Source organism: Sitophilus oryzae, unplaced genomic scaffold (assembly GCF_002938485.1).
Source record: "Sitophilus oryzae breed Bouriz unplaced genomic scaffold, Soryzae_2.0 scaffold_111_pilon_pilon, whole genome shotgun sequence".
NCBI classification, from domain to species: domain Eukaryota; kingdom Metazoa; phylum Arthropoda; class Insecta; order Coleoptera; family Curculionidae; genus Sitophilus; species Sitophilus oryzae.
The window spans coordinates 8016946-8039968 of record NW_022145749.1 but is presented as its reverse complement, the minus strand read 5'-3'; the positions used below and the strand labels follow the sequence as shown (position 1 = coordinate 8039968).

Sequence of the window (23023 nt, the reverse complement as noted above, 5' to 3'; positions counted from 1 at the left end):
TTAGAAAACGGCTTAAGGCGGGCTTTTAATAAGAATATTTATTTTTTTCTCGGCAACCGTTTGATAAACAAGAAAAACTCAAAAGATCAATTTAGTTGAAAAAGGATGGCCAGCCAAGAAAAAAAAATATTTTCTTTAAAAAAGCAGTAGTACCATTTATTTTAAGCAAAATATCGATTTTTTTAAATTTTTAACACCCTGTAGATCAGAAAGGAAGTACTTTAGACCCAATGGTTATATAAAAATTGTTTTAAGAACACATGAGGAATCACACCACAATTTTTTAGACTAATTAGAAAACACCCTGTCAACTTAACAATGATTGTTGATAAATCAAAAAATACCTTTTCTGTGAAAAAGCCCGATTTTCGCAGGAAAAATTTTGGTTTTTATTGAATTTGGGCCTGCGTCTGCAAATACCCAGTATGTTTTTTAATATTCTATCTAAATTTTAAATATCATAGTCAGAAATAGTTTTATTATTTATAAACTGTAAAAATGGTATACTTATAAGTTTTATCAAATATTGTGATTTACTTTCTACCTTGTAGTCAAAATTTATATTTAATAAACTGTAAAATATATATATTCTTATGTTTTATTAAAGTTACTCTGATATACTAATATATCAGTGTAACTTTAAAACTAAATCCTTTGAAATCAAATATAAACATAAAAAATATTTACAGCAGAAAAGGCGAAGGCTCTGGGTTAAACGTAGTCTCTACTAAAAACACGGAGGGGCGCTTTGACCCAAAATTTTACTATTAAGTTTCATATCTATCTTAATAGAAGATTATTTTCTTTTATCTATGGCTAAAACTGACACTTTTAAATTTGAATATTTGTCATGGCAACTATTTTGTCAATTTGATAGAGGAGAGCTGGAGGAGAGTATCCAAATATGGCTTCCTCTAGAAGATGCGACACCTTGTCGTTGGTGGGGAAGCTCCTAGTCAGATACTAGAAGGAATCCTTTCTGGCACTTTGGCTGGGTATAAAGAGCATCTCATTGCCTTGTCCCTGGCTGTTGTCGTGGCCAGGAAAAAAAAATCCAAGGAGGCAATAGAGAAAGAGGGATATATCCTCTATTATAGATTTGGGACAACACCGTTATCTCAGGTCTAAAGAGAGACCAAGTTAAAGAGGTGGAGAAAATGGAAGACAGATCCCTAACCTCCACCTCACGGATACCTCAGCCGGAGACAAGCTCCTCGACTGTGAAGGACACGGAGGGCTAAACCCCAACCGTGGAAAGGTGTATACCCTTGTAGGAAGTAGATGCCCACTCCTCGAGGATGAACATATGTATTTTATCAGAGTCCTGTCCCTCCTACAACAGAAAGATCCTCATGTATGATGAGTTATACAGGGTGCTACAAATTCGAGGTACGAGCATTGGTATCTCGGTAACCGTAATAGATACGACCATGGTTAAATTGGGGCAAAGTTGCGCTTTGTGATGTTCACGAAGATGCCATCAAAAAAGTTTTAAAAATTTCAAGGATTGCTGAGTTTTTTGGAAAAACGGATTTTTTTGACAATCAATTTTATTTTTTCCTATCGTTACTTTAAAGAAAATCAAAAAACTAATTACACATTTTCATAGCCACATTATTAGGGCTATCTGATAGTATTTTTAGATTTTCAAATTAGCTGATAATTTGTGAGATACAGAGGCCAACTTAATTTTTTTAAATACCGACTTGCATTTTTTATTTTCGGTTTTGAAAGAACTCGGTCTTTTGAGTACAATAATATGCCACACTTTATACTTTTTTTTGGTACCTTAACAACAAAAAACTATATAATTATTATTTAAAATAATATCAAGTCCGACTCTGTTTTTTTTAATTATTTAATCTGATTATATTCATTGTAATATACATATTGATCAGCGCTAATTAACATTGAATAAGGAAAATCGAGCCAATTGGAAGATTCAAATAAATTATATCCAGGTCAGCAATTTAAATATATTATTTTTATTTGTTTTATTGTGAATTTGAAATCTCAGTGTGCGATCTAATAATATGCGTAATATTCATCGTAGTTACTATAAATAAATAATTAACTCTACAAACAACAAATCTACAAACTAGTTTCTAATGTTCTACGAAAGGGTTACAACCCTCCCTATTGCACAAATTTATTTTTCGTTCAATTTTATTTATAGCTCTGAACTTTGTTCTTATACTTCCGAAAGCATTTTATACTCTTAATGTTGAGATGTATTGATTTCACTTTTACAAATGACGTGAAGTAATGTATTCATTTGTATATTATTTTTTATTATTTTATTGCATTTGATTTTCAATATTCAATGTTTTACCCCACGTCATTTTTAAGTTTGAAAGCTTATCGATATTGTAACAATGAATAGATTAAATATTTAAAAAAAAACAGAGCCGGACTTGAAATTTGTTTAAATAAATAATTGTGTTCAAATGTCTGAAATAAAAAAAAAATTAAGTGTGGCATATCATTGTACTCAGGAGACCGAGTTCTTTCAAAATCTGAAATAAAAAATGCAGGTCCGTATTTAAAAAAATTAAGTTGGCCTCTGTATCTCACAAATCATCAGCTAATATGAAAATCTAAAAATATTATCAAATAGCCCTAATAAAGTGGCTATGAAAATGTGCAATTAGTTTTTTGATTTTCTTAAAAGTAACGACGGGAAAAAATAAAATTAATTTTTAAAAAAATCCGTTTTATCCAAGAAACTCAGCAATCCTTGAAATTTTTAAAACTTTTTTGATGGGATCTTGGTGAACATCCCAAAGCGCAACTTTGTCCCAATTTAACCATGTTCGTACCTATTACGGTTACCGAGATACCAATGCTCGTACCTCGAATTTGTAGCACCCTGTATACTGTATGATAAGCGATAACTCAAGAAAGGGGGACACAACAGAACTTTAAGGTCGCGGTGATTAACCCCCCCCCCCTCTTACTCATTCTGCATTCTACAAACCAATATGGAATAAGATGCCTAATATAGAATACCACCGTTATCGTTACTCGGAAACGAATACGCCTAATTTCAAAAGACAGTGATTTTTAATCTCTTTCAATCATTATACTCACGTGCAGGTTTTTGCCTTGTCATTCAAACGGACTTTGTGTCCACGGTGATGTTTTTTTCAGCGCTATGAGAAAAGTTTTTATGGTGCTCAGAAAGTAAGTATTTCTTGATACGTGATTGTATATTATGACGATGAATTGATTACATGTTTGTTTGATTGTTTTAGGTGTCTTTTCTTTTTTGAATGTATTTAATAAAAAATCTTATTTGGTTTGGCCATCAATCAGTTTTGATTAGTTTGAAGTGTTCGTGTTATAGTGGTCCATATTTGGGTACTTTTTCCTATTGTTTTCCTATTTGTTTTTGAGAAAAAAATATACTTTAAACTAATATCTGTAACAGGAAATAGTTATTAAGTTATGTGCAAATGTATGACAAGAAATAAAAAAAAAATATTTGCAAACCCTTTTTGTATACAGGGTGAGTCTTAAATAAGTAAAAATATTTTCAGAACTGGTAGATCTCCATAAAAGAAACATATTTTCTCTTTACCGTTCTTCAAATAAATCCGAAATAACCGAGATATTTTACTTTGAAAAGTTCCAAAAAAAGTTTTTTTAAAAAGAGTTTTTTTCTAACATTTTGAGAACCACTGGATCTTTTCTGGATTTTTTTTCTTGTAAATTTAATCTACTACCTATGTTGCCATATGATCAACAAATTGTGTTTTTTAACAAAAAACAAAAAAAATACAAAAATTTTATCAAAAAAATCCAAATTAAAAAAGAAATCGCGAAAAAAAAACTAATAATCGTGTTTCTGGGGTTGAAATATACTACCACTAAAAATATTTGCATTTATTTAAGACTCACCCTGTATAACACAAAAACTAAATGGTATTCCATATTTGGTTACTTTCCTCTACTATTATAGTAGAATATAACGAGTACCATATAGAAACGCTTTTGGATTTTTAAGACTTTTTCAAGGGAAAAATTCAACCAAAATTTCATGTTTTCTTTTTAATTTTCTCTAAAACGGTTTTGTAATTTGGAAAAGTATGAACAGCATTACCCATTTTAGACAAGCAATTTTTTTTATGAAAAAGAAATTTTTCTCAAAATGTCTCAAGGTTTTCCTCTTGTAAACACAATCTTGGGACATACTGTAGTTTAGATCCTCTAGATATATTTCATCTTGGTACTAATTTGAAAATTTCGTGTTTTTCATAATCTTTGTCGTTGCTATTTACCTCGAACCTTCTGCAATTACAAAATGCCACCGTGTCATCTCACATACCCGACAACAACACCGAGTACCATCCTTAATTTTCTTTGTAATGTACATGCAGGGGGGACCGATAAATCACAACCATCGGCATTTCCCATATAAAAAGCGCATAGTTCGGCTACGGGAATCAGTTAGGTAGTAGTACTAGTAAATTACGATATGGCGCCCAAAGTGCAGGCGTTACTGATCCTGGCGACGATATGTTGCGGCGCCGTATATAGTGCTCCGGCCGACAAGGAACCCGTGCCCATTATCTCGCAGGAGAGCGACATCCAGCCGGACGGGTCATTCAAGTGGTCGTACGAGTCGGGGGATGGTACCAAGCAGGAGCAGAGCGGGCAACCCAAGCAAGTCAGTATACTTACAGTGATTTATTTAAAGAAAATGTACTTAGGGGGTGTCTCATTTTTGTGCTTTTTTACGGGTTTTCTCGTACATGAGTAAAAATAAAAGGATATGGTTTTCACTTTACTGTGCTACTTTTTTATGAAACTAAAAGCCAAAACGCATTAGGCGATCGCGATCCCATCGCATCGTGAACAAGGGCCGTATTCTGTATTATTTTCTACATTATGAAGCGATCGTTCCGATAGTCTCAGAATAGGGTTCATATTCCGCGGCCGCCAAATGCCTTTCGACCTTAGGGCTCAAACACACTGACGACCAGGTCGCACCGGCCAGGCCGCAGCTACCTCTAAAACCATTATATCAAATGATATAGCGCACACTAACGTCCTGGCCGTCCGTTGGTCGTTGCGACCAGAAGACTGCAGGGAAATATTATTATTTTCTGCCGCTTGTTGCCAGTTTTCTTCCAAATTAATAATTTTTCAGATGAAATCCCTCAAATTCAAGGCACAATATTTTATTTTCTATAAGATATAGTGTTTTAGTGTAGTTTTTGCACACGTGCAGAAAATCCAAAGAAATAGTATACAGACTGGATCAAAGGTAAACTTAAATCTAATCCCTTTTTTAACATTCCCAACAAGTGGTGATACGAGTCAAATAGAGAACTACAACATTTGGTGGCAGCGACTACAAGATTGGTGACGACGGTGGTCCAATCCAGGATCACGACAACCTGTTATTATACCTTTGAGTTTCGATGTTAAAAAATAAAAAAAAATAATATTTAAAGTTTTTCTACAACCACTTATTTTTTTATTAAATTAGTTTTTTTAGTTGTATTGCAGTCATGTACAAGGAGGACAACTGTATTTTATATATGATATTTAATTTAACGTTTTTCAAACAGGGTTCATTAGACTATATTTCTACTAGGTACATTATTTTGAAAAAAAAAATAAGAAAGTAACTTTCATAAAAATAGAAGTAATTACTGTTGTAGATTTTTCGTTATATTTTAAACATTGAAATAACTGGAAGCTAAACTTTCTACCTGCTTATATTTAGAGCCAGTGTCTGACGATCTTTTTTTACGATGGCCCTAATATTTACTTCTAAAGTCGATAAGAGCGCCATATCAGTAGAAAAAAGAAACAGAATATCTCCCTTATTGTCGGTCGCGCGTACACAATGCTTTTTGTTTGTTGTGAATAGCAACTCGCTTTTTAGTTAACTCGGATATTTTAACATTTCTGAAACAATATTTTCTAATTGGTAAAACGTAAAAAATCGTTAGATTTGACAACTCTGTTGAAACTGGTCGCTCATCTGGCCGCAGCTAAAAACGCAATACATCCGGCCAACCGATGGCCAGGTCGTTGCGACCTAGTCGTCAGTGAGTTCGAGCCCTTAAGCTGTGCTTTAAAGCTGTGCTTTAAAGCTTTGCTTAAAGGTGCTACCACACAGCTTTATCCGAGGCCCTCTAGTTTCTATTTTGAGTTAGCAAAGTAATGTGTGTTTTTATAAATGACAGTTCCTAACGAAAAACTAATTACGCCACAGGATTCAACGTGAAAGACTTTGTGAGACTCATTTTTTATCTTTTCAATAAGTTAACTGATAATTAATATTATTATTAATTTAAATTAAATAATAATATAACCGAAATACGCAAGGAATCGAAAATTGCAGCATTTTCAAATTCGTCCCGTATTTCAGAAACATAGGGAGCTAGGACAAATCTGTGTGTAGCATGTTTGTATCTCTACTCATAAACGAAAAACATGTAAAATACACAAAAATGGAACCCCCTGTATAGGGTGTTCGTGTTATCTTAACCAAAATCAGGAAAAATTAAGGAACTAATATTGATGATATGACGATAAACGATATGACCAATATGACCATGTTCCTATATCAAAACCTTGCAGTTTCTGCTGTAAAGCCATTTAAAAATCATTAATTCTGTTAATAATAATAGTATATTGTTGTATTTGTATTAGGAGTAAAATGGGGCATTTTTTGTGGCGAGGCTGTACATTGACACATATAGCCGTGGCACAAAAAGTCATTTTTAAACCGAATAGAACATGCTATTTTTTCAAACGCCACCAAATAAGTTTTTAAACAATTTCAAACGTTCCAAGTAATATAAAAAGATTTAAATGTCATACCTTATATGTAATTATTAATTATATATTGAGAAACTATGGTTACGCTAGTTGAATTTGACACTTTATGTCAGTTTAATAATATATTTTCGTACTTTTATGCTTTGGCGTAAAAGTGCTTTACTTTTAGACCTAGGCGTTAAAATGACTTTTTTATATTGTCAATCACGTCGCAAAAATTAATACTTTTGAGCGGTATTTTTTTACTTTATTCGATAGAAAATAACACTCTGAATAGAATGGCGTATCATATGTCAACTTTTGATATTTTTGCATATGGTTTATTTGAAATTATAACGTGCGGTTCATAACGAAAATTTGACTCCAAATACCAAGTGTGTGGTATGTGGTATCAAATAATTCGTAAAAAAATATTTTTCCAAATATGCTAATGAGCCACCCTCGTTCCGTTCGAAAAAATTGAGATATGATTAAAAATACGATTTGGTCATATTTAACCAGCCAGGACAGGGTGACTAAAAACGTTAGACGATCAAATCTATTTTTACAAAGCTTCTTGATTAAAAACATTTCGGTTTTTAATATAACCATGGCACTCTAGATTGAAATCTAGATAGAAAAATTTAGATTTTTTATTAAGCGAGAATATCAAAAGCTGACATATGATATGTCATTCTATTGAGAATGTCATTTTCTATCGAATAAAGTAAAAAGATACAGAGGGTGCCATTTAAAAATCAAAAGTTGTAGTAATTTCCGGTGAAACAGGAAGTGACCAAAAACAATTGAATAAATCAATCAATCCTAATTTATGTCATATACTAACATACCAAATCTCGTTTTTTTATCTGAAAAAATAAAAAAGTTGAGCAAAGAGTGGGCCACTTTTGAGACACACCCGGTAGATTTGTCTTATTCTTATTTGACAAATATTTTTGATTTTTTTCCTATCTATAAATCATCTTTTATGCAAAAACAATTAACCTTATTAATTGTTATTCAAAAGATATCTTATATATACTTTAAAATGTTTAAATTACACAAAAATTGACTTCTTGATTAAATTAAAGATTAATATTTATCAATGATGAATTTATAAATTATGTTTTATTGCCTGAATCACCTTAGATTTTTCCATATTCAATAGGTCATTTTCATTTATTATGGTGTTTTGTAGCCGCCTGGTTATGTTTACAATTAAAAACCATAGATATACATTTCAAAAATGTAATTAAAAGACTATAAAATATATTTTAACATAATTTAATTGATATTTTCCTGCGATTATTATGTAGTTATATGTTTTTCAGTATTAAGCAATTTCTTTTTGCTTAAATGAATTTACTAGCTGTTGTTTATTAATATACCTACACCATATTAAAAAGGATATTTAATTTTAAGGCCATAAGATCAAAGAAAATTATTCTGCCGAAAAAATTAAATAATACAAAAAGTACTCATTACATTTTTAAAATTGTCGACAAGGATGTCGAACTATAATATCTAGTAAATAATTATATACAGCTCATTTCATGAAAAGAGCCTGTAAAATAGCCATTTTGTTAATTATTTTTGCGTATTAAAATTTACATTGTTTAGTATGCAACTACCTTCTTGGAAAAAACCTAGGTATTTCGCTAATAAAAGTAAAATCTAAAAAATAATTTGCTCTTTGGTTAACAATAAATTTAAGAAATTCAATTATTATCAGCTGATCAGCATTAAAACTAATGACTAATGGACGATTTACACGAAGCCAATTGTGAAGACATTCTACTAAAGCCAATCCAATATTGGCATCGTATAAATAAAGACAGTCCATTCGATTGGAATGTCTCCAGCTATTATCTTAAGCTGTTCAACTATTTAGAAGTGTTTATAATTTTCTGATGCCAAAATGGACTGTCTTCACAACTGGTCCCGTGTAAATCGTCCATAAAGAATACAAGGACCAATAACACCTGAAACCAAATTGTTACCATGTCTCCAAACAGTGCCGTGCCGCATATTTTTCTTAACTTAGGTGCTTGAAGAGATATTTATATATTTTTCTAAATGTTTTGACTACGCCTATGGTGTATGCTGCTTATTTAGTTGGTATCGTACTAATTAATTATAAAAAAACGTATAAAAATGTTAACAAATAACAAAGGTACAAAACTAGTATCGATGTATAGCACAAATCAAGTACATGTAATATCAGAAAAATAATTATCAAATTCAATAAGAAAACGCTAAAAAGGTGGAGTGGTCTGTTTATGAAACGTAACTCCGGCCTCTTTCTTATCGTTGCGGGTTTTACATTTGAAAGCTGAATAAATCACCATTGTAATAAAGTTTATACAAAGTTCCTATACAGAACAAACCATAAAATAATAAATACAAGAAGAAGTGTCAAGTCAATGTTAAATTATGGAAACAGCGTGGCTGCCTGGGTAACTAATTTTCAGATATGGCGGCTGGGACATTTTACATGACATAGACATGACAATTTCAATTTTATGAAATTTATTTCCGTTTACGGTTTTTAATGGCGGGCTGTTCAGGAGGTTTAAATGAGGGTTAATATACTTTTTACTCTTTCTAGTAGTAAATAATACAACAAAATTACTCAAAAACATTTATTTGGAATTTAGAACAATGTAAATATGCAAATCAACACAATTAAAGAGCTATAAACACATAAACTACTGTATCAATATCAAAATATTTAAATAACATCAGAGATGCTGTGTTAAAGTGAATTAGTAAAGTAACAGTGCACTGACTTACAGAAACTTGAAGATAAATAAATGTTTTCACAGCTTCACGGGCGTAAAACTAACTAACTGGAAGCAGGAAAAAGACAACAGCCCACGCAAAACCTGGCATCAAAAAAAAATATGTAAAAAAACATAAATATAGGCACATAAGACTTTTGTGAATTAAATCAAACAGGACTTGAATGAAAATAAAATGAATAAGAAATATGATACATAATATACATCTAATACCTCATTTGTATTTTAAAAATAATCTACAAAAAAATAATCTACATACATAGCATTATTGCTATGAAAATACATAATAGGTACCTATGTGAAATGTAATTACGCATTTCTGTTCATCTTGTAGATAATTAATGTAGGCTAATAATATTTCAATAATCATAATTTACCTTGTGTAACTTGCTTTCAATTGCTCAAAATCACCGATCAGTCTTTAAAGTAGAGATACGGAAAAATCCTTGGCAAAGAATATCCCAAGATCCTTGGATCTAAAGCTAAAAAAATATAAAAACAGTTAATATATTACCTATTTTTACATATAATATGGCCCATACCTTTGCCCATACCTACTACACGCAGAAACGTCGATTTCATCATTTTCTTTATGTAATTAATATCATATATACTTTATTAAAGTGTTAACAAGAAACTTTATATTAAAAAACATCTTTGTACTTATAAATTTCAGCCGAAATATCATAAACAAACTTCCAATCAAATCTAAACGGCAAAAATTAAAATGGCGCTCGACCTTGCCAGAGGCCTCGGGAGTTGACACATGGCTGACACACAGAAAAAAGAAGAGGACGCCGACGTGCATAAAAATGTTCCGTAACAGAAATTGACAGAAATCATATAGAAATATTCAGATTTTTGTCTAGGACAGTCTAGAAGGCCATGCTTTCTGCCTGGGTAGGACCGGGCCAGAACTGTTTCCAATTTTCCGGTTTACTGTCACCCCCCTGGAACAAACTACCAAAAATCGCTAAAATTGTCACTGGTGACACGTCCATTGTCTCCAAAAAAATGGCGTCTCAAAACACAAACTCTGCCCCAACCCGTGTATGAGCGTTACGTGTGCTTGTATTCTTTAGTCATTGATCAAAATAAAACAAAAATTAAAAATGTTATGACTAATTTTTGACCGATATTTAAATTCGTTTTGTATAATAATAAATGAAAAATGAATTATCATAGTTTTCGAAAATTTGTCGATCGATAATTTTCATTAGCATCAGTACTAACCACTAATCACAAAATTCTTTATCACAATATCGCTAACTAAAGCAATCATTGTTGATCGCTCCGTATAAAAGATTTATTTACCATTTATCGGATTTTTTTTTTCAATGTATAAACAATATTTTTTCTATATTCCAGATTGAAAAAGAGACTCCCGTAGTGATGCAGGGCGCCGCCTCGTGGACGGACAACGAGGGTAGCGGACACCAGCTGACCTACACTGCCGACGAGAACGGTTACCAGCCCCAGAGTCCCGACATCCCCGTCGCTCCAGAAATCCCACCCGCCATTGCCAGGGCTCTGGAATACAACGCCGCCCATCCGGAACAAGACGGGGAATAACCGATACTCATCGCTAACTAAGGATTACGTACCGCTGACTTTCAGGATTTAGATTTTTATTGTATATGTACAAGTCTGATTTATTATTGATTGTTTCTTTGTATTTATATACAGTCGTGCTTTTGTAAATAAAAGTGTATTTTATATATATTTTATAATCATATTATACTGTTTGTTGTGTTATGAGATAAATATGTAGATAATAAAGTGAGCAATTTTATAAAATGTGTCGTCTTTTAATTCATTTTAAATTTAATAAACTTAAAAAATATTATCTTTTATATAATATAAACTAAGAAATAATATAAACTTATACACGACCGGCAACACCTGGCTTTAGGTGCCGTTTTTTAATTTAACTAAAAATTGAACAAATATCCAAAAAAAATCCAAAAATTTCTAATTTTCAAAATAGTTTTTCACGAAAAAACTTATAAACGTGCTTCTGAGATCCAAATATACTACCCCTAAAAATATTTGAACTTATTTAAGAATCACCCTGTATAATAAAGCTATATATAAATTAGAAGTAAAATATCAGCTACATAATACAATTTGTCAAATTTTACTGTACAAAACGTAAATACCCAAGATCAACAAACCAGTTGTATACAGAAAAATGCTAGGTTAACACTTATTTATTAAACAAGTTTATTAACGAAGATTATACAGGGTTGTTCACCACATAAGACACGGACTATTGTAGGTAAACGATTATATTTTTAAAAATTGTAAGTTTTGGGTTCATTGAAGGACTATTAGAGCTACAATTTAATAATATTTTTACAAGATACAAAGTGTCCCAAATAAATAAAAAATATCAAAGTTGTATTTTTTTAAATGGAACACCTTGTATATTATTTTATTTTTAGTTTCTACGATTAAAATTATTCTATAACGGTAAATTTGATTAAGATGGTGAAATTTGATAAACAATTAAATTATGTATCTGATTCTAGTAAAAAACAGGGTGTTCCATTTAAATTAAACAAGTTATTGCCGTTTAAAGTTAGTAATTATTTAATATAAATTTTTAGACACTCTGTATAAGGTAGTATTTTGTTTATTATTGCAACACAATATCTGATCAATAAATAAATTTCAGTAAATATTTAATATTAAAAATGTTGATACCCTTGGAGAAATGAAGCCTTAAAATTTTTACTGCAATTTTATAAAATTGAAAATATTTCAACAACGGTATAAGGTTCAAGTGTGATAAACCTTAATCAAAATTTTCTTTATTTCAATGGTAGAATCAAAAAATAGAATAATATACAGGGTGTTACATTTAAAAAAATACAACTAAAATATTTTTTACTATTTGGGACACTCGGTGTCTTGTAAAAATATTTTTAAATTCTACCTCTAATAGTCCTTCAACGAACCCAAAACTTAACAATTTGTAAAAATCTAAAAACCCTGTATATTATTATTATATCATGAATATAGTATTTCATAAGATTAGACAAAAAAAATGAACATTTTTTTCTGCTTAATGATTTAAAGATTTTAACAATTAATATATAATTTCAATTAGCTTCTAAAAAATTGAAAAAACATATACCGTTTTCAGCATTCAAAATTCAATGTTACAACACCACAGTTGTTTATTTACAAATTAATTAATTTTTCTTTAAATTTAAGTTTCATCTGGCGAGCTTTTTTATGCAAAACTTTTTGGGACACCCTGTATAAATAATTATATTTTCGTGAAATCCGTCCTAGTAAATCTAATCCATTTACCTGCACTTAAACGTTTTTCTAAACATCTTTATTATAGAGGCTCTACGTACTGTTGCAGGACCCTGTATATTTGTTCTCTGACACTCCAACGACGCCGACGTTTGATATAGTAGAGTCCTCATATACTTCGGTTATTTTACTCGGTTTTAACCGTACAGTTAAAACCGCGAAGAAAGCACGGGCAAGCAACCTCTAGACACTGTCCCATTTTGCCCAGTTTATTTTATCCGTACCATAGTTAAGAACGCTGGATTCGAGATATAACTTGCTAGAAGTGGCGATGGTAATTGCAGTAAGAAAGAAAATTCATAAACGGAATAGAAGAAAATGGTGCAAAGCGCAGAAAAAATATAGAAGGTGTCAAAAAAATTGTGTATCTTACTTCGGTGGGTGATTCTATAGATAAAAATAAAACAAGAAGTTCCTATGAACATGTCCTAAAATGCTTTCTAAGAAAATACAGCCCTCGAAAGGTTAAATAAAAATAATATATTTTGAATATTTTTAATATCATTGGTAAACCGTTTTTCTTGAAATACTAAACTTTCTAAAATACTGTTACACACATTTTAATGCCAAAGCGAATGGTGCAAAATTCTGTAAGAGCCCTGAAAGGGTACTTTCCATTAGGATAGAGAGTACTACTGGAGGTACTTCTTTTATCCTTATACTAATAGATACAGTAATTTCAAGAAGTGAAAATTAAAGCCAGGACTTTTTTACATAAAAAAGGTGCTCTTCGTTTAGTTGAGAACAGTGAACGGTTTTCAAGATATTTGTGTTTAAAGGTTCCGATGCATCGATTTCAGCATCAGCGAAATCAGGAGATTAATTTATTTAAAATTTCTTTACATTATATCATTTCACTAATACCGTATGATCGAAAAAAAAACGGCGGCAGCGATGGTTATGAAATGAAGATCGCTGTCATTTTATATGTAAATTTATATGGGAAATGTCATCTATGTTCATTTCATAGTCATCACTGACGCCGTTTTTATTCGATCATACGATACTAAGGCCAGTATAATAGCCAGTAATTTTCTTTGTCAAAGATTTTATTTTGTCAAAGAATTTGTCAGTGTAATATGTGTGATTTTATAAAATATTGTATAGAAACACTGTCAAATTTTTCAAAGAAATTTGTTAGTGTAATACTGCATAATGCACCAGTACTATTAATTCTTGAAAAACGCGTCTCAATTTTTCTGCCACCCCTTCTGCGTCCTTCAACGTTTGACTTAAAATCTGTTCGCTTGATAATAAATGCTTGCAAAAAATCAAATAGTCATGTCAAGCATTCTTCAAAGTCATTAATCTCTGTAATTTCACTCGTCAATTTGTATTGGGACCAAACAAGTCATTATAACAACATAAAATAACCCAATATACATCTATATGCATATTCGAAGTGTTGTGCAAACAAGTCTATGTATCTTTACTGAACCGTTGCTCTTCACCTTAATTAAATCTATTCAAAATTATTACCATCAAATCTAAGACGCTCGATCCTTGAATAATATAAGAAAAAAAATTATGTTTTGGCCAACAATATTTTGGGTGGTTAGGATAACCTTAGCAGGATTTTTTGTATATAAGAGGACGCATTTTTTAACTTCTTCATTAAGTGCTCGTTGTCCGAAGAAGTACTTCTTACATTAGTTCGAAAATGTTCGCTAAAATTATTGTTTTCGTGGCTCTGTACGCCGTGGTCTACGGTGCTGCTCTGCAGGAACCCGAACCAGTGCCTATCCTGTCTCAGGAATCTGACATCTCTCCCGATGGTTCGTTCCAATGGAAATACGAGGCTGGTGATGGTTCCGGACAGGAACAACAAGGGCAGCTTAAACAGGTCAGTATTATTAGTTACTAACTATACAGGGTGGTCCAAAAGTGCGAGGTCCATTATCGTCGATATTGCCGTTTACATGGTTTATAAATGTGCAATTCATAAAAAAAGTTTATTATACAGGGCGAGTCTTCTTACATAAGTAAAAATATTTTGAGGGTTGGTAGATCCCGATAAAAGAAACATATTTTTTCTTTATCGTTTTTCAAATAAATCCGAAATAGTCGAGTTATTTTAATGTAAAAATTTCAAAAAAAAAGATTTTTTGCTTTAATTTTGAGAGTCACTGCATCTTTTCTGGATTTTCTTTCTTTTAAATTTAAGCTACTATGTTGCCCTATTATCAAGCAATCATGTTTTTGAAAAAAAAAATTCAAAATTTTGTTTTCGCGAAAAAATCCTGGAAAAAATAATCGTGTTTCTGGGGTCGAAATATATCACCCCTAAAAATATTTGCACTTATTTAAGACTCACCCTGTATATAGGGTTAGCCAAAAAAGTAATGAGAAAGGTGTAAGTTTTTTTAAACTACAACCTTTATTTTTCTGTGTAGAATTCGTATTCACAATATTTTTTTTATGGCCTGAACAATATTTTAATATTTAAAATGTCCTATGTTCGGTATTGCCAACTTTCTGAAATAGAATTTCCCACGAAGACGGTCACAGTTTTTCTATCTTTCTAAATTTTACTATTAGTTATTATTACTATTAGTCCAACCTACAGCAATTTTAAATAAAAAATAATGATATTTAAAATAATTACAGAAAACCTCATTTTAAAAAGTTTCATCCTGTAACTCTAAATCTATGCATTTCCATACTCATGTTTATAAGTTTTTTTCATATTTTTTGATGAGGAATCAATGAGTACTTATTTAACACTTCGCAAGTTAATGATATTAAAAATTTTTAAAGCTTTCTTCAGAACCTCGCAATTAGTGGAATAAATTAGTGGTGTCAATTAGCGTAGATGTTTGTTTTGGTTTGCCTTTAATATCAATGTAAGCATTCATAACCTAATCTAACCATCGTCAAAATTAGTGGTAGACATTTTCAATTAGTAGAAAGTAATCAAACTTTTCACTTTTCCACTAATTATACTTCAAAATTTGCGAGACACGTCATTTTGGCCTTTGATCTTCCGTCAAGAGAAATTGTGGTTAGAAATCAAAAGTTGATTTCTTTGTAAGCCTAATATTAGGTTTTCTCTATGGATACAATTGCCTAAAGCAAGCTGTTGCTAGGATATTCTATTAATTTCAATTGTATTTTTTAAACATTGTGAATGATCGTAAACTGAAAATATAAAGTGTAATTGAAACCACCAATTTATTCCACTAATTGCGAGGTTCTGAATGAAGCTTTAGACATGGATCAAGACAAATAAATAAAATTGCGTTTGTCTCATCAAGGAGGCCCAAATCGACAAAATATTAAGAGACAAGTTTTAATCGGCATTAAACTGCTACTATTCTTAATTATTATTACACTATTTCGCTACTAACAAGGGGAAAGTCAGTGGCGTACATGCTTTTTTTAGAAAAATATTCCAGTGATAACCCATAATATGCACGTACCTGGTAAATATGTCGACACTTTTTTTCCTTTACTTAAAACTTTTACCCTTCAAATTTCATTCGAATTACTAAGAGTACTAAGGAAATTATAATAAATCTAAAATATACTAAGACTTTAACACCCTGTAGCTACGAAACAAGGCAGAATCGAACCTAATAATACTAAGAGTACTAAGAAAATTGTAATAAATCTAAAATACACTAACACACTGTAGCTACGAAATAAGGCAGAATCGAGAGATGGCACATATTTTTTGAAACACTGTATAATTTTTTTTTATATCTTCGACAACAACGACGGTATTAGACTTTCTTGCACTGATGGACCACCCTGTATAATATACTCTTAACTCAAGAAAATATTTTTATTTGTGACAAGGCCTACCAGCAACCTGTGTCAGAGTTTCAAGCAAATACCTAGTTTTTATTTTTCAAAATTAAAAATATTCTAGAAATTGAATAATTACTCTTTTGTTCTTGTTATATACAGATTGGTGAAGAAGCCGGTCAAGCTGTCCAAGGCTCAGTCCATTACACCGACCCAGAGGGTCAACAGCATCAATTCAGCTACGTAGCTGACGAGAACGGTTACCAACCTCAAGGTTCCGACATTCCCCAAGCTCCAGAAATCCCCGCCGCCATTGCCAGGGCTCTGGCATGGAACGAGGCCCATCCAGAAGAAGCAGCCGAACAGAAGCCTTAGATGAATTGAGATTGAACGATTTTGTTAAAGTGTATTTATTGAATATGTGTAAATAGAGCATGTTGTGTTAATGATATTGATTGTTTTATTTACTTTTTAATTTTTACTACAAAACGATATTAAATTTGAAGTTACCAGTTATCTGTATCAGATAATACCACACTGTGCACTGAATGCACCGTACGCCTATCCAAATGCACCGCCTAATCTGTGGCCTAATATAGTTCTTCTGAAAGGTGAAATGCACATGAAAAATTTGAAAACCAATGATATAAGATATAAATAAATAAAACAAAGTCGGATTATTTTGGTTGATTGATCTCTATTTTGTTGAATTCGAACCCCGAATGTAGAATGTATAGAAGGAGGGTTAATCACCGCGACCATACAGATCTATTGTGTACCCCTTTCTTGAGTTATAATTCATCAAACAGTTCCAGGACTTTGACAAAAGCCAGTATCTGAGACGGTTTTACAGAGGTTAGTTCTCAAATGTCCGATATCAGTCGTATCAAAGTGTATAGCACGAATAATTGTCGCCTTGGCGCACTCAGTAATGAAGTGTTCTGGTGTTTCCCCATTTTCCCCACAGAATCTGCATTCGCCATAGTTTAGTAGATTTAATCTACTGAACTGTTCATTGAAGAGTGTCCTGTTAAAAACCCCGTGGCAATTCTAAGATTGTCCTTACTTAAATCAAGAAAAATCTTTTACTTTTCACGGTCTTAAGTTCTGAGAAATTTCTTCGAGTGTCTTAGACCGTTAACTCTTTCCAGGTTACGGATTAGGGCTTCCGGAACCGTAGCTGTTTTTCGGAAGCGGGAATTTCGGTACCGCGTCTCTTAGGAACCGGGATTTCCCGTTTCTTTCGATACTTTCGGTACTAACTAATTTTTGTTCAATGGTGGTGCAATTCGTCAATCAGAGCAAGGGATGGTTTTTCAAAGTAAAATGGATAAAAAATTGAGATTTTTAATGAAAATAATATCAAATTATTAAGTAATCTGTCATAAAAAATTAACATAAACACAAACATCAACACAACTAAAGAAAAAAGTATAGGTAACATAAATTTCACATCAAACAACATTATCCAACTTAACTTAATTTGAGACAAAGGCCTTAAAATATTAAATTAAAAATGGAAATATCTATTAAAACATAACATAATCACAAGATTAAACGAACTTACCTGAAGTGAAGTTCAATCTTGATTATATGAAGGTCTCGTCGAAATAAATAAGTACAATGTAGTTCCCTTTTCTCCGTGCGGCGACCACACATTTTAAAGCCTAAACAAACAAATTTCAACATGCCCCTCGCTTCCCTGCTCCCTTACCTCATTATATGCCCTTGCATCATTTCTTATTTAGTCAATTTAAAGATACTTATTATGTTGTTGTAAATTGAGGTTGAGGGTGGGAGGAACTTATTTATTTCGACGAGACCTTCATATAATCAAGATTGAACTTCACTTCAGGTAAGTTCGTTTAATCTTGTGATTATATAGGTCTCGTCTCCATAAATAAGTACAATGTAGATTTTAAAGTAATAACAACAACATAATCTTTTCTCCCATTTCTATATTGAAAATATATAAAGATTAATTTCTCAGCAAAACTATTCTCATTATCCATCAAGGATCTATTGTAAACAGTAGCGAACATTCTAGAATTTTTAGACCAACAGCAGCGAGTCTGATGGTATCAAAATTTAACCCTTTCCTGGCAGCTGCTGAAGTTACAGCATGCCGTGTACTATGAGCGGTAAAATGATCCGTATCAATCCTACTCTTATTTAGGACAATTTTAATCCAGCTCCCCAAGGTTTGAGTGGATGTTTTCTTATGCGGTTTCTTGATTGTTACGAAAACAGAAGTTATACTTCCTCTAATGCTCTCTGTTCGTTTTAGATACTCTACTAACGTGCTAGCTACGCATAAATTAGCGTCTTTCTTGAAATAAGGTAAGCGTAAAAAGGGTTGCGGCTTATTTCTACCGAATGTTTTTAATCTTGCGCTAATTTTTATATGTATTTCCCCTAACTTCCGAAAAATTTCCCTTATATCAATAAGCGATAGTGTTTGTAAACGTTGACCCGATGCTAAGGCCAGTAATGTCACTAATTTATGCGTAAGCCCCTCCAAGGTTAACTCATAATTATTTTTTATTTTTAAATAATTAAGTACTACGTACGTAGGATCCCAGGTATTTTCGGACTTGGGCTTATTAGGTCTCAACATATATATTCCCTTAAAAAACCTTTGCATACGAAAATCTTGTAAGAGGTCTGGGCCCGCTATCTGTGCTATGGCTGCTCTATAAGAACTTAATGAGCTAAAAGATGCGCCTTCGTTAAAGAGTTGAGTCAAAATATTAGAACGTTGGAACCCGAAACCGAGAAGGGATCTAAGTTCTTAACGCTACAAAATTCCCACCATTATTTAAGCCCTGAGTTAGACTGTTTTAAGGTGTTACTTGTTATTGAAGACATGCAAATTTCCAGCGCTTCTTCTGGAACATTCCCTAAGAGCAAGGCTTGCCTGATAGCCGGACCTCCCGTCAGAGAAAGATGTTGGCTAACGGGTGGGGAGATCCGCTAAAAGAAGTAAATATTTATTAATTTAAAAAAATAATCGGCTCATCTATTAACATCGCCCTTAAAACCGAATACCAAGGTTGCGAAACCCAGTTGGGTACAACCATTATACCTTCTGCCTGATCAGAAATAATTTTTTTTCTTTTTGCAGAGCCTTTGGGACCATTGAAAATGGAGGGAAAGCAAAAAATAAAATGTTTCCCAGTTTGTTGTAAAGGCATCAATGGCGTACATATCTGGGTCCCTGTGCCACGATATGTATTTCTTGCATTTAGCATTTATATGCGTAGCAAACAAATCTATTTCCGGTAAACCCCACTTATAGTGACCAATTTCCCAAATGCCCAGCTCGCTAAACTCCATTCTGTCTCGACCTTAAATTCCCTGGAAGCCCTGTCAGCTTCCTTATTCTCTTGAGATCTAATATAAGAGGCTACGATAAATAATCTCCTTTCCTCACACCATTGCCAAATTATTCGAGGGATATTGTTTAACTTGGAAATTGAACACATTATGTTCTATGTAATATAGGTATATGCCAGTGCAGTAACACTACTGCACTGGCATATAGGGTAGACAACACTGTCTACCTTGCACAAGCTAGAAACGTTAGATAAGTCATTAGCAAAGCCTTTCAAGCCAAAATAAACAGCTTGTAACTCCCTAAAATTTATGTGTTCTTCTCATTCGTAGGTAGGCCAGAGACCTTGAGAACTTATGTTATTGCAACAAACACCCCATCCAATATCTGATGCGTCAGAGAATATTTCCATAGAGTATTTACTATATGATAATAAGTTTTTGCTAATAGGTATGTTTCGAATCCACCAATCGGTATCAACACATAACTTCTTAGAAATTTTCATAGTTCCGTTATAATTTCCTTTATTACTCTTTAACGCTAAATTTTTTTCTCTCTCGAAACAATTTGGTATATAAATAACCGTACTTATGGCTGGACATATGGATATCAACTTCCCTGTTAGCCTTACAAACTCCCTTGTAGTGCATTTCTTCCATCTTAAAAACTTTTTTAAATGCAAAATTATTTTTGTGATTTTTTCCTCTTGAACAGAAATAGTCATATCCATAGAGTTTAATTTAAACCCCAAAAACGTCACAATTTTTTGTGGAGATAATACTCTTTTTATAGTTTACAATAAACCCCATATTCGAGTAGTCCAATTGTTTCTAATACATTTGCTAAACATGCATCATAAGAATCTCCTAGTAATTAAAAATCATCTAAATAAACAACTGAAACGTGAATATCTCTGTAATAAACTGATTTTTACATGGCTGTGCCTTAGAAATAGCCCCTATACTAAGCAATCTCCGAACGTTGCCCTCAATTGTCTTATGTTGTTGCACCGACCATTTATGTCTACCTGAGATTATGTTATGTGATGGTCTCGTCACAAACGGAATTTTAAAACCTTGCAACCATGCCATAATACATCTATTATCCCTATACATCTTCCCTGAGAACGCGACCTTACGCCGAAGTGTTGTATTCGGTTCCAGGTCCGCCTTTGACGTGGGCGGTTGTAGGAAGTTTCTCGAACATGAGTCTGTCCCGTTTCCCTCCCTGCTGATGTTGAGGCAGACTTTTGAAGTTTAAATGCGGCGTGGACCGAGATCTGGCTGCATTTGATACGATTCTTCCTGGAGTACTTCTGACAGTCTTTAACTGACTGGATGACAGTTAAAGGCGGACAACTCTTTGCCTGCCTTTAATCTTCCTTCCAAATCCTCACCAAATAACCAGGTATCCAAAGGGGATTCCGTTAGAGTGGTTTTCCAATTTTTATTTAAATCGAAAGACACTAGTTCCCTCCTCGATATTGACTCGGAATGGATAACACCAGTTATAAAACGTTCTGTGTCGTTTAGGGTCTCTATATAATGCTTTATATTCCTTTCTCCCCCCTCTCCCTTTTCCTCTAAAATTTTTGCCATTACTTGGCCTATAGCCGACAAACTGGCTGCTAATCTTGATTGAATTTTAGCCAATTTCATCTCTGCACTCCACATTATCATGTATGGCCTGTTTCCCCATTAAATTTAACTGTGGTGGTCCTAAAGAGGTGGCATTCTCTGGAGAGGGGTACTTTTCCATTAATAGGTTAAGAACGGGTTCTTCAAGGCCGGTTTTTGCGATGTGTATGTATCTTTCTGCAATTTCCGGTTCAATCGGTGGTGTCGTGGTATTTTTCCCGTCTACCTTATCTCCTAAAACCGCTAATAAACCTTCCTAGAAAGGTTTAGGTAGGCTCTTTCCAATACCTTTTTCAATAAGTGTACTAGCGCTTTCACCTATAAGAAAATATCATGATATGTAAACACATATTGGGGCTAACTCATGCTTAAGGAGTTTATAAATCTTATACAGCTAGCTTAGCAAAACGTCACTCCATAAGGACAACCACCAACGTGCCCTTATGGGACTACCAACTTTGAAAATAAAAGCAAGACAGCCATGCGATAAGTATTCACCAATAATACATATATACCAAGCTAGAGTAACCACCAACGTACTCTGCTGTATTAATGTAATAAGTGGGAAAAACTAGGTAATATAAGCATTCACTGAGGTATTCGCCAACAATACCTACACACCAAGCTAGAGTAACCACCACTGTACTCCGCTACAATTAACTTGAATAAATTTAATGTCCTATAAACCAAGCTAGAGTAACCACCAACGTACTCTGCCATATTATTGTAGTAAGACAGCCATGCGATAAATATTCACCAATAATACATATATACCAAGCTAGAGTAACCACCAACGTACTCTGCTGTATTACTGTAAAAAGTGGGAAAAACTAGATAATATAAGCATTCACTGAGGTATTCACCAACAATACATACCCACCAAGCTAGAGTAACCACCACTGTACTCCGCTACAATTAACGTGAATAAATTTAATGTCCTATAAACCAAGCTAGAGTAACCACCAACGTACTCTGCTGTATTAGTATAATAAGACAGCCATGCGATAAGTATTCATCAATAATACATATATGCCAAGCTAGAGTAACCACCAACGTACTCTGCTGCTGTATTAATGTAATAAGTGGGAAAAAACTAGGTAATATAAGCATTCACTGAGGTATTCACCAACAATACCTACACACCAAGCTAGAGTAACCACCACTTACTCCGCTACAATTAACGTGAATAAATTTAATGTCCTATAAACCAAGCTAGAGTAACCACCAACGTACTCTGCCATATTAGTGTAATATAAGCATAAGTGGAAAAATCTAGATAATATAAGCATTCACTAAGGTATTCACCCACAATACCTATATACCCAAGCTTAGAAGAAATTTCCCCCTACTATTCAGGTATTGTATATGTATATGTTATATGTTTATTTACCTTTATTTCT

At 32.8% G+C, this 23023-nt stretch overlaps 2 protein-coding genes across 2 annotated transcripts; both read left to right on the top strand.

Annotated features, from left to right (window-relative positions):
• The first annotated feature begins 4424 nt into the window (after positions 1-4424).
• Positions 4425-11369, top strand: LOC115882909 (endocuticle structural glycoprotein ABD-4-like). Its single transcript, XM_030901176.1, has 2 exons — positions 4425-4669; positions 10947-11369. The coding sequence occupies exons 1-2, from the start codon at positions 4478-4480 to the stop codon at positions 11148-11150; spliced, it is 396 nt and encodes a 131-aa protein (XP_030757036.1). The 5' UTR covers positions 4425-4477; the 3' UTR covers positions 11151-11369.
• Positions 11370-14565: 3196 nt separating this feature from the next.
• On the top strand, positions 14566-17027 carry LOC115883460 (larval cuticle protein 65Ag1-like). The gene is made up of 2 exons (XM_030901826.1): positions 14566-14748; positions 16815-17027. The coding sequence occupies exons 1-2, from the start codon at positions 14566-14568 to the stop codon at positions 17025-17027; spliced, it is 396 nt and encodes a 131-aa protein (XP_030757686.1).
• Positions 17028-23023: the final 5996 nt, after the last annotated feature.